General features: G+C 40.2%; 1 protein-coding gene across 1 annotated transcript; it reads left to right on the top strand.

Annotated features, from left to right (window-relative positions):
• Nucleotides 1–228: 228 nt before the first annotated feature.
• Nucleotides 229–7,657, top strand: ccnd1 (cyclin D1). Its single transcript, XM_035786724.2, has 5 exons — nucleotides 229–757; nucleotides 2,141–2,356; nucleotides 2,788–2,947; nucleotides 3,827–3,975; nucleotides 4,113–7,657. Exons 1-5 carry the CDS (start codon nucleotides 560–562, stop codon nucleotides 4,266–4,268), a joined length of 879 nt encoding a protein of 292 aa, XP_035642617.1. The 5' UTR covers nucleotides 229–559; the 3' UTR covers nucleotides 4,269–7,657.
• The last annotated feature ends 4,050 nt before the right edge of the window (nucleotides 7,658–11,707 follow it).

Below are 11,707 nucleotides of genomic sequence, written 5' to 3'. Positions count from 1 at the left end.
AGCTTTTTTTTAACAGGAAAGTTTCATGAATGTGTCTATACCGCCCCCTATCAAAATTGAACCAATTCACATTAATCTCTGCATAACCAACTTCCCTATACTGACACTGGCCCTACATCCCTCCTCCCTCAAACCCCCACCACTCAGAGTCCGTTCTCTTCACCCCCTCCTGACTCCCCTCCGCCGTATAGGCTACGCCACCCAGAATACTGGGACCTCCCATTTCCATACCTATAGGAGTGGATAAGCAGCGATTGGAAGGACTTGGAAACTTTAGAGGGGTAGTTCTTTAGAGTGATCCTCCTCTCTCTATAGACTCCTTAGCTCGGCTCTCTCAGACTCGCTGTTGCTTTGATCTCCTCCTTAACAACAGTTAACGTCATCGCATAGCCCTCTGAAGGGGAGTTTTGTCTAGAAGGGTGAAGCGTTGGAGCTCTCAGAGGGCTTACACTGTAGGAGCAGCAAGCAGCATCCACGGAGCCTCACTCACTCCTAACAAGAAGCACATATTTTGATTATTTATTCAGCCCAGAAAACGCAAGATACTACCGCGAAAGATATGGAGCACCAGCTGCTGTGCTGTGAAGTGGAAACCATCAGAAGAGCTTACCAAGACGCCAACTTACTAAATGACCGAGTTCTACAGACAATGCTCAAAGCAGAGGAAAATTATCTCCCGTCTCCGAATTACTTCAAGTGTGTCCAGAAAGAAATAATACCCAAAATGAGGAAAATTGTGGCTACATGGATGTTAGAGGTGTGTACATTTATGATGTCTCGATGTATTGCTTAAACGTTTGTGTCCTAACACTAACCATGCCCTTTGGACGCAATGTATTGAATTGGTCGTTTTATGCATCGTACGTTTATTCTTTCCAAGCATGATCATTCATATTATGTAAACATACTGACATGTAGTAGGCTAATGTTTCATTTGTAACGGTTGTCCAAGTAGGCTAAAATAGATTTGGAACACTGTTGTAGCCTATTAGGCTATTTCCAAGGTATTGTGTGTGTTCAGTAGTTACAACACTTGCAATTTAGCTGCTCGATTCTTTTCGTTGTCGGGACTTAGGAAATGTATTTAGATTAAAAAATTGTTCCAAATTAATAGCAATGTACACGTATGCAGTCTTACTCTTGCCAGTATTATGCGCCATCTTTGTTGTCGTATGCGTAGGTTTTTAATATCATTAAAAATCTTTAATAATGTCGGCAATGACAGTAACTCAATCAGCAAGTCGAAAAGTATATCTTGGGTATGCATTTATAATCCTGTCGCACAGATAGCGAAAAATGATTATATAAAACCATAAAGTTTTGTTTCGGCTTTACTTATCAGGCTGCTGTTCCTGCAGTTTCTGAAGGTCGCTCTGGAGACATGATCATTTTCACAAAAATGTTAAATAAGAATGCATTTTCAATGGTCGGATATGATACTATATCGATTAATCAACATTTACATGTAGTTAGAGATTGAGTCTTGTGTCGACATACATTTTTTATTAATTTCAGAAATTGTGAGTCCGCACAAGATCTAAATGTTGCACGCTCCACGAGAAAGAGCGGTGTCTTGTAAATTAAATGTTTTTTATATGTTTACTATATTAAAGTTCGACACATCTTAAAACTATCCGATAAGGTATACCGTAAGGATCATTTACATGTTAATTTCACAAACCGGGACAATTTTTACATATTTTTAATTATTTTTTGAAAAGATGACGAACTAGAAATTTCAGGGGAAAGTTGCATTGACGCCACCTTTGTGTCTTAGTAAGAAGCGACTGAAAACAGCCTAAATTCTCAACTATTTTAATTTCCGTTTTAATTAGGCTTAAGCAACTGTTTCAGTTTTTCGAAATGCATGATTTTATGTTTATTGCATTGGCAGACTATAGCCTACTTTGCGCCAGCTAAAGCCTATAATTAGGCCATAGCTATTGTTTTAAGGACAGCCTTAAGGAATGGAAGGATCTTTTTTTTTTAAATGCGTAGTGTTGTCATTACAGTATTTCGTTTTCTCTTATGGACAGGCCTATTTATTGGTATATACAATCGACCTGAATGCACTTATAGTCCTATATTATAGGTTACTGTAATTTGAGGCTATAGGCTAAATTGCTGTTTTCACTTCTAGGTCTGCGAGGAACAGAAATGCGAGGAGGAGGTTTTTCCCCTGGCTATGAACTACTTGGATAGATTTTTGTCTGTGGAGCCCACAAATAAAACCAGATTACAACTCCTGGGAGCTACTTGTATGTTTTTGGCCTCAAAGATGAAGGAAACGGTCCCTTTAACTGCAGAGAAGTTGTGCATTTACACCGACAACTACATCCGGCCCAGCGATCTATTGGTAAATGAGCAATGTCAATCTTCTACATATACACTCTGTATATGGCTGTAGTTATAATCCATTTAATATCGGATAGGCTATTTTAATGAGCATTTCCATAGTAGGCTATCTCATAATGCAATGGTAGCATATAGGCCTATGCCTAACAGGTAGCCTACTACAATGTTGGCCTATAGGCCTACTACTTGTCTTAGTTTCTCTTCGACGGGTTCTAAATCATTATTGCATAATTTGTTGTGTTAATTTCAAAGAAAGAGTTTGGATTCTTGTACATTTCACATTATAGCCTACAACGTTTAGCCCAGTGTAGCGCAATGACATGACGAGGGCGACATCTCCCTCTAGTGGATAGTCAAATGTAGAATCAATTATGAAGCCACTTGTGAAGTTCGATTGTCTCATTGCGCACGTCTGTTTGTCTTTCTTTGTAGCAAATGGAACTACTGACTCTAAACAAGTTGAAATGGGATCTAGCATCAGTAACACCTCACGATTTCATAGACCATTTCCTCTCCAAGCTACCAATCCAGCAGCACACGAAGCAGATTCTGCGCAAGCATGCCCAGACATTCGTGGCTCTCTGTGCAACAGGTAGGCCCACACATGAACCATTGTCTGTTAAGTGTGAGCTTTTTCCTGCCACTGCTCCATAACCACTTTTTCAGGGACCAATGGCTAAGATATGTGTTTGATGCAAGATATAGATTTTTGTCTGCATTTTCCCCACTTGTGAGGATAACGCTTCCTCCTTGAAAGCCCCCAGGTGGCCAATGGTCAATGTAAATGGTTGGTGGTATGGGCTCTGGTGCAGGAATGTTTGAGTGTACAAGGCCTAACATGTTTTATGGAGGGTGTCTCTGTCACTGCGTAGTGTGGACAAGTAAGGAGATACTGGAATGGAGTCAGTGCCATCTTTTTTTCTCCAGATCAGTTTTATGAGTTTGCTTCTCACCACATTGGTTTGTTTGCGTGGCGTTTCTCCCCAAAGTCAGGGTTTACTCAATAGATTCTGAATCAGTTGTCACCGGGGGTAGGTTTTTAGGGCTATTGTGGAAATCATTTACGTGAGGGGAAACTGGTATGAAGGAGTGGTATTTCCTTTCGCCTTGGAAAAAGTTTAGAAGTGGTGTACCCATTGAATGTGTGTGCTGTACGTACTTTTGTACCTGTCCTATTTTGTCGACGAGCTAGATGTATTGATCTTGGACGTCTGTGTGCATGAGCACTTGGTTGTCCTTTCAGTAGCCAGTCGTGAAATGAAGCACATTCAGGATATTGTGACTGCGAGTGGGAAGGAGCAACGGGATTTCCATTGTCCCCTACAGTACCTCATTCTGCCACAGCCTAGAATGGAATAGACTTTACCACATGAATCCCATTGAAAGCTCAGGTGTTGGCCAATGATCTGTTTCGGGTGTTTTGCTTTACGACTCAAGTACTTACCGTCTCTTTCTTTTGTCTTCCCCGTAGATGTCAAATTCATCGCCAACCCTCCCTCCATGATCGCAGCGGGCAGTGTGGCAGCAGCGGTCCAGGGGCTTTACCTAAAGAGCAAAGATGGTGCACTTTCATCCCAGAACCTAACCAACTTTCTGTCCCAAGTCATCAGGAGTGACCCGGTACGTCAAACACAGTTCTCCGGGCCTTTACATTGCACCACACACACATGCTTGCATTGGCTATTTGTCACAAACCCTTTCGCTACTATTGAGGTGTTTTTCTTCATTATGTTGACATTGTGTCTCTCTCCTCACAGGACTGCCTGAAGTCGTGTCAGGAACAGATTGAGTCTCTGCTTGAGTCTAGTCTGAGACAGGCACAGCAACATAGTGTCTCCACAGAAACAAAAAGGGTAGAGGAGGATGTGGACCTGTCGTGCACCCCTACAGATGTGAGGGACATTAACATTTGAGTGGCATCTTCCCCATTTTTTTTGGAAATATTTTTGAGGCTCTGGCCTTACCAAGAGGCCATCTGGGAAAAGAGGACACCAGGGCACCCTCGAGTCGTCACCCTCTGAACACACTCTGGCAAATGCTAATGTGCCACACCTGTTACGGTGCCCCGGCCTGTATGGCCTCCCAGTGACATGTGGCCGCCCTCAGCCAGGGCTGTCAAAGGACTGAACACCTCTCACACCTTTTCTGAGACCTTCAGTCATATTCCCTCTCACTCTCCCATCCCGTCTGGCTCAAGACATAGACAAGGATGATAGCAAAAATGAATCATTGTGAAAGATACACAACTATATGGATGAAACAAAAACGTTATAGTTTATGTGCAAGATTAAGCCACAGAAATATACATTGTTACTACCCAATGTTGAACTAGGATTTTTAAATACCATAGACTGATTTTACGTGCTTACTTAAAACATTTAAAATAACAAGTAGGTATTTTTTTGTCTGTCTTTGTGTCTAGGTTTTTATTTGAAGTATAAATTCATTTATAAAAGAGAAGGGGCATTTTTGTTATCTATTAGGCATTTTGCTTGCTATCAAAGCTCCCGTTTTCCCCCCAGTCTAGTCGTCTGCATATCCCTGCTTGCTTATGCGTTGAATCACTTTATTATATTGTCTAGACTTCTAAAGAAATTCTGAGCCCCTAGTTTTGGCCTCTTCTCTTTTTAACTGAGTTGTATAACTCAACAGTATACTTTTAGTATATATTGCTCTGTTTTATTGTTTAGATTGTGGATTGCTGATGCTGAGGTTTGACAAATAATTTCATTCATTCTTCAGTATAAGGACAATTACTTTATATTTAATTAGGAGTAAATTGAATGAACCAGCATTGTTTGGCTGTTGATTTGTGATTAATTTTGTCCTCATTGCCACATATGTACATATATCAACAGCTAGCTATGACACAATAAGCTAAAATCTAGCATTAGTTGCAAACCTTTACCATGCAATCCATAGTTCATTTTTTTTGTGGTTATATCTTACTTTCTAATACCGTTCCATTTTTAAAAGCACTTTTAGTCAGGTTTTTTTTCTGACTCATAAAAGAAAAATCACAAAAAAATTTGGAAAAAATGGTATGGAGTGGAGCAGGTCTCTTTTAACTATGGTGTTATGTGTTACAATTTTGGGTACAAGTCAACGCTGCCCTTACAGCAATCCCGTGTCCCCTTGATGTAGAAGGGTATTATTTTGGAGATTGTTATGCCACAGTTCCTACAGGAGGGGTCTATAGTGAGCCGAGCGTTGGGTGTGGCATGTTTCTGCATCCTGTATCCCATCGCTTGAACGGCATCCAGAGCATTTGAAACACTAAGGTATCAAACTTGAAAGCTAAAACAAAGATTAACAGTGTTTACTATGACATGTTTTCCTCTTGGAGCCAGTGCAGATTAGAAACAGGATGCTAAAGTCTGTCTGTACGTAACATTTTGTACACAACTATTTACCAGAGTGCTAAACACATTGACTGCCCTCCAAATCATGTATGACAGTGTTTTCTCAACACAAAACTGAAAAAAAAACACCATAGTTAAAATGCTGTTTAGAATATGTGTAGTTGAGGGGATAAAAATACAAAAACAACAAAAAAAATTGGTTTAGAGATGATTTTGCACAAACCTGAAGACATAGGCTATGTTTTTGTGGCTTGCCTAAGACGTGGATCACTAAGATGGGATGGGGAACGTTGAAAAGTGGGAGTGGGGGAAAAAGGGAGGCAAAAATGGTGACAGCTTGACAGCAACACGTTTCTGTTGAATTGTTGAATTAAGGTGTTTGATTGTACATTGAGAAAAAGAGACAAGAAAACAGGATAATGGGAGACCACACTCCTCCTTTTGAGCTGCTATGGAGGAATTTCCAGCAAAGTGTAAAACAACAAGAAAAAAACCATGCTTTTTCTCCTATTGTTTGCTGCTATATATTTTATACATATAAATGTCAATATACTGCCATGTAATAGGTTTTTAATTTTCTATGAGAAAATTGTTATTGACGTCTTCGTTTTTGTAGTCTTGTCATCAGTTTTTACTTTTAATATGATTTCAGTGCTATTCCAAAAAGATGAAAAAAAAATTAGACAATGGACATGGTTTTTATCAACAATACCTCATATTACAGTCAAGATTTATCTTTAATTTAGTTTTGAATTTTTATTTTTATTTTACTTGTTTGTTCAGTGGCTGATTGTCCTGTTTTTAAACTGCTAATGGTAATGCGTTGATCATTATCCAAATGGGTCCTGATGTGAGCAAGTAGAGAGCATTGATTGAAACTGGTGCCATAACAGACCGGATTATATAACTCTTTTGAGTGTTAAGGTGTCTCATTGAAAGTCTTTATCCCCTTTAAGCTCCCGGAGGCCCTGCTATTTTTTTTTTATATAAAGCATTTGCTCAAGTTAAAGCCCGTAATGAGTTTGTTAAATACCAAGCCATAGAATTATTTTCAAATCATCATGCCGTTATTCCACACAGTTCAGTACATGCTTGTCTAGATATCTTGTCCTCCACCAAGAAGCATAGCATATTCATATTTGTGTCAACTGCACAATAAATGGTAAATAGATTTAAATCTTGGAACACTGCAGTTTTTTTCTTAACTGAACCACTACTGGTACATTGAAGCTAAAATAATGGGCTACAGATATTGTTAGGCACACTTCCATTTGACCCAGACATCCTTCAATCAGAGCTAATGAGTGTGAGAGCCAACAGTGGTTCACTTAGCCATAGACATGATGCTGCTATATGTTCTGGTTGTAGATGTGAGGTAGGCCTAGTGTTGCCTAGTATTTGACAAATGATGTTGCTGCAAGCTGCTCAAATTTCTACTAGCTAACACAGGACCCATGATGGAGATATTGTTTTCTGTCTAGTGTAAGGAATACTTGTTACCTCAAATGGAAAAAAATAAATTGATGCCCCTGGGCTCAACTAAAGATGACATTACATATTTCTGTCATATTAATAAAAAGTGCTGATAGTAAAAATGAAAACAAGAGGTGGAGATCTTTGTCCAAACTTTTCGACAGAATGTGCTTACACCCCCCCCAAAAAAAGCTAAGTGGTCAGCTTTTTAGCCTTTTACCATTGCTTCTATTGTTAATGACGGTCGGGTAGTTCGCCCCTCTTACTGAAGTGTGGGTCAGATTCTGTGTTCATTGCAATGGGTCAAAGGTCATCTGGGGTCCAAGAAAAATAAAGCAAAGATAATGAAATGTCTGTTTTGTGTAACAGTCGCTGGTCTGAAATGCATAACATTTTACTTGCGGATCCATTCTAGAAACATGATTTGAACGTCAAACTAAACTAAAATTAAAAGTGGATTAAAACATCCTGTTTTGTCTTCTCTTGATGGGAAAACAAAAAACCAATGTTTGATGTCTTTTACAATGTCAAATATTTCTTTCTAAAACAGTTATTGTATTCCATACATGCCTAATTACATAATCCTACCTCAGTTACGATTTTTGTTCTCTTTTGGGGGGCTCCCGACTGGTGCAGTGGTCTAAGGCATTGCATCTCAGTGCAAAAGGCATCACTACAGTCCCTGGTTCAAATCCAGGCTGCACATAATTGGCCCAGCTTCATCCAGGGTAGGCCGTCATTGTAAATAAGAATTTGTTGTAATTATCCATTTTGAATAGGAAGTTATAGATTGCTGACAGTGACTGAATAGTTTTTCAAAAAGCAACATTGATATACATACTGATATTGAGGACATTTTCCAAAATCTAAAGTACAAATGCTTTTGTGGGTCTAATGATTACCCATGCTATTGGTGAAAGCATGTGTGTGACAGTACTCATTGATTTATTACGCAAGGAATTCCTTTGATCTGGGTTTTCTATAAAGAAAAAGGCGTGAAATTTTAATCCTTTCCCACAGCCCTGCAATCGTGAGCTGGACAAACAGTGGATAAAGGGTTTCAGTACATTAGGCTATGCGGCACCAAATCCCTGCTGGCACACCGACATCTCTCTCAACATCATGCCACGTAATGCATCTTATAGCTTTTATAAACTAAAGGATAAAAAAAAAACTGCAGCTATAATGCTCACTATTTAACAAGCATCGAAACAACTGTCATAAAATGTTTCATCGAACCCTAGCCCTGGGTTATAACTGTTTCACGAATGATTTATTAATCCTAGCCATAGCTTTAACCTGTTGTTGATTGTATCATAAACCTTTTGCATCCGTATCTGACCAGTCAGATCAGCTCTTTAGCCAATCATCAGCACTGCGTTTTAACACTGGGGACCATTTTCGTACACATCACTCCGTGATGTATAGTTCTGTTGGCTGGGAGTCCCTTACTACCAGAAGGGCCCAGTGAAGTAGAAGTTGACAAAAAATATAAATAAAGACACCCCCAAAAAAACGACTTAAGTAGTACTTTAAGGTATTTTTTCTTAAGTACTTTACACCACTGTGTAAAAGCAGCTGATTGTTGGGTAGGTCACAAGAAAATGTCAAAGGCTTTCAGATGAGCCAGAGTAAAGAAAAGACGGTACCCACTGCTCTAAGGCCCTGGGTATTTGCGAAGGAACACTTGAGTATTTCACATAAACCTGTGGCCATCTGAGGTTTGGATTAATACAGTGTCCTCAGCCTCTGACATCTTAGCACTTGCAGTTTCAGAGGAAGGATCAACATTGTGACCCAAGTGCCATCAAAGGGTACATGGATGGACTCGTCAGGACATGCTAACTAAGTGTGGTATCCTTTCAACATTTTTACCCATGTCTGTAGCTATGATGCAGTGCAATCCTTCACAACTGAGAATTAGGCATTTCTCACTAATGCCATTGGGAAACAGTTTCTATGCCAGGCAGCCACATAGGCGAATACTGTGCTGACCTGATCCTTCCATGCCTTTAAGCAGCTTGTGGCAACATCATGGATCAAGGTCTTTTAAAAAGTGATGAAATCTCCTGACTTTCACCATGATACATATCAACATTATAATATTAAATTGAGTAGCTGACTCTAGGTGCCAAGATTAATCGTAATGAATGTAAAAAAAAAAAAAAATTAAACTGAAGCATGAAAATATATACTGGCATCCTTCAGATCTACATGCCCTGATGCTAGCATGAAATAAGGGCCCTGGGGGGAGGGAAGGGGGGGAACATGAGGCACCAAGGCAGTGAAAAACTCTGCCTCCATTTAGTTTGTTGTTTTTTTCTTCCTCAAAGTGCCTGGCGGTTGCATTTGTCACGTCTTCTTTTCATGTCACCACTCGCCACCTGCTCCAGAAATTCCAGAACATTCTCTAAACCCTCCGGTGCCCCCATAGCCCTCTCTGCCTCCTCCCTTTCCTTGGCCCCATCCACTCTGCTTGCCCAACACAGGGAATCAAAGAAACAGTGCTGCTACAGCTTTCATTCACTGGCTTACCCTCTCTCCCTCTGTTCTTTTTTTGTTGTTGCATTGGACTCAGGCACACACAAGTAACTACGAATCAGGTCAGACTGCACAAAGATAAGCAGTTCCTTCCCTCCAGCTCATTTGGGCTTTATCTGTCCCCCTCAGAAGGTGCCGCGGGGCAGTGTTCACCTGCTGCTGCACAGTGCATCAACCAGCTGCCACTGGCCCCCACCACCGTTGCCCCCCCACCTCCCCATCTGGTTGTCTGAATTTTTATCCGTACATTGTATAGAAAGGGGGGCCACAAACTAAAAACAAGCACTCCGCAGCCCCTGCCATCGCTGGTGCCTATTGATACCATTGTTACAGCCAGAGGCCAATCCCACACATGACCCAGGAGAAGGGGCCAAACATGAACTGACTGCTGACCACCCATGAAATTAGGCTGAAAGGCCCAGTGGTGGAATTTCATGGGGATGGAGTTGGGTGAACAAAACCAACAGACCGTGATTGCTTTGTGTCTCTGGCAGGTGAATCAACTCTCCTGTCATTTGTCATACTGTATATGAAGTCATTTTACCAAAAAAAGTGTTTTAGAAACACATACCACCTCGGTTTGTATCGCATAGTAAAGAATTGTGGTTTTGATCACTTATTTCATATAGCTGATGGAGAAGATCTGTCTCCATACTCTTCCACATTATCTCAGCCAGAGGAGCTCACTAGAACATGCGTGTGATATTTTTCATTGACCACACGGTGGGGATGTTGTAGTAGAGTTGAAGTTTCTGGCTATCCATAAAACTTCCTACTACTTGTTGATCATTTCAACCGCTGAAATGATGCATCGCCATGTGACCATTTAAAAATGTTTCAGCAAGTGTGAATACAAAAGGAAACAAATGTATTGGAATATGTTAACATACATACTTCACACAAGGATTTGAAAGAAATAGCTTTTTAGTATTAATATGATTATTTCACATCGACCAGTAGTTTTAGCAATCTCACAGCACTCATTTTCAACCAGGAGGTCACTCAAAATGGATCTACACTATTAGAAAAAAAGTGTTCACTAGGGTTCTGTATAGAACTTTTAGGGATGTTATTGTTATTGTATATATATGAAGCACGCGATAGAACCCTTATTAGTTCCATTTGGAACCTTGTGTAGAATTTTTTAATATTCACTCCTTTTATATAGAATTTGTTACAAAATAATTGATGAAAATCAGCTATCTTTACCACCCAGACAAAGCATTAAACATCCAGGACTATATACGCCGAGGACCCCAAGACGTGATCATTCTGTTTTTTGCCCTAACACCACAGCTGATTCAAATTATCGAAGATTGGTGATACATTTATTATTCTTATCAGCTGTGTAGTGCTAGGGCAAAAAAAAAAAAAAGTGCACTCCTTGGGGTCCCAAGGACAGAGTTAGGGAAACCCTGGTCTATATAACACCAGTTAGGCCTATGTAGCACTTGCAGTTCACTTTGTGTCACACCATATTTCTAAACTAGACTGATGCCCCACCAATTGATATCGTAACCTTTGCCATTCGAAAACACCAATTCTTCATAGTACCAATTGATAGCATACTTTATACTCCACCCTTAAAAGTCAGTTAGCGCTACAGATCAACTCAGGACCTCCTGTTTACATAAGAGCAGGCCCAACTCCAGGTTCCTCCTCCTCAACTAATCTCCTATCTTCTCGTCTTCAAAGCCACAATGCTTTACAGGAAAGGTTGCATTCAAGGAACCCCCTTCAGATCCTCAAGCTGAGGGTTGCCAGTTCCCTTCAGAAGGATATCCCCCAGACATCACATAATCACTGAAGTCTGTTGGCACATTTAACAGAGAGCAGACCTGAAGATGAAAGAGATTAAGGGGAGCTAAAGATCAGTACCTACTTTTTCAGTAGACATTAGTTTAGACATCAAAATAAGAGCATGGAAAACACTGCTAACCAGCGGTCAGTTTAGGTCATGGATAATCTAAAGACCA

Source organism: Oncorhynchus keta, chromosome 14 (genome assembly GCF_023373465.1).
Source record: "Oncorhynchus keta strain PuntledgeMale-10-30-2019 chromosome 14, Oket_V2, whole genome shotgun sequence".
Classification (NCBI taxonomy): domain Eukaryota; kingdom Metazoa; phylum Chordata; class Actinopteri; order Salmoniformes; family Salmonidae; genus Oncorhynchus; species Oncorhynchus keta.
This window is presented reverse-complemented; position numbering and strand designations above follow the sequence as displayed.

Excerpts from the sequence above, each read along its gene's own strand:
- ccnd1 (XM_035786724.2), top strand. The coding sequence starts at position 560 with ATGGAGCACCAGCTGCTGTGCTGTGAAGTGGAAACCATCAGAAGAGCT. Across the intron at positions 758-2,140 it reads TGGCTACATGGATGTTAGAG|GTCTGCGAGGAACAGAAATG; the intron begins GTGTGTACATTT and ends TTTCACTTCTAG. Across the intron at positions 2,948-3,826 it reads CGTGGCTCTCTGTGCAACAG|ATGTCAAATTCATCGCCAAC; the intron begins GTAGGCCCACAC and ends TCTTCCCCGTAG.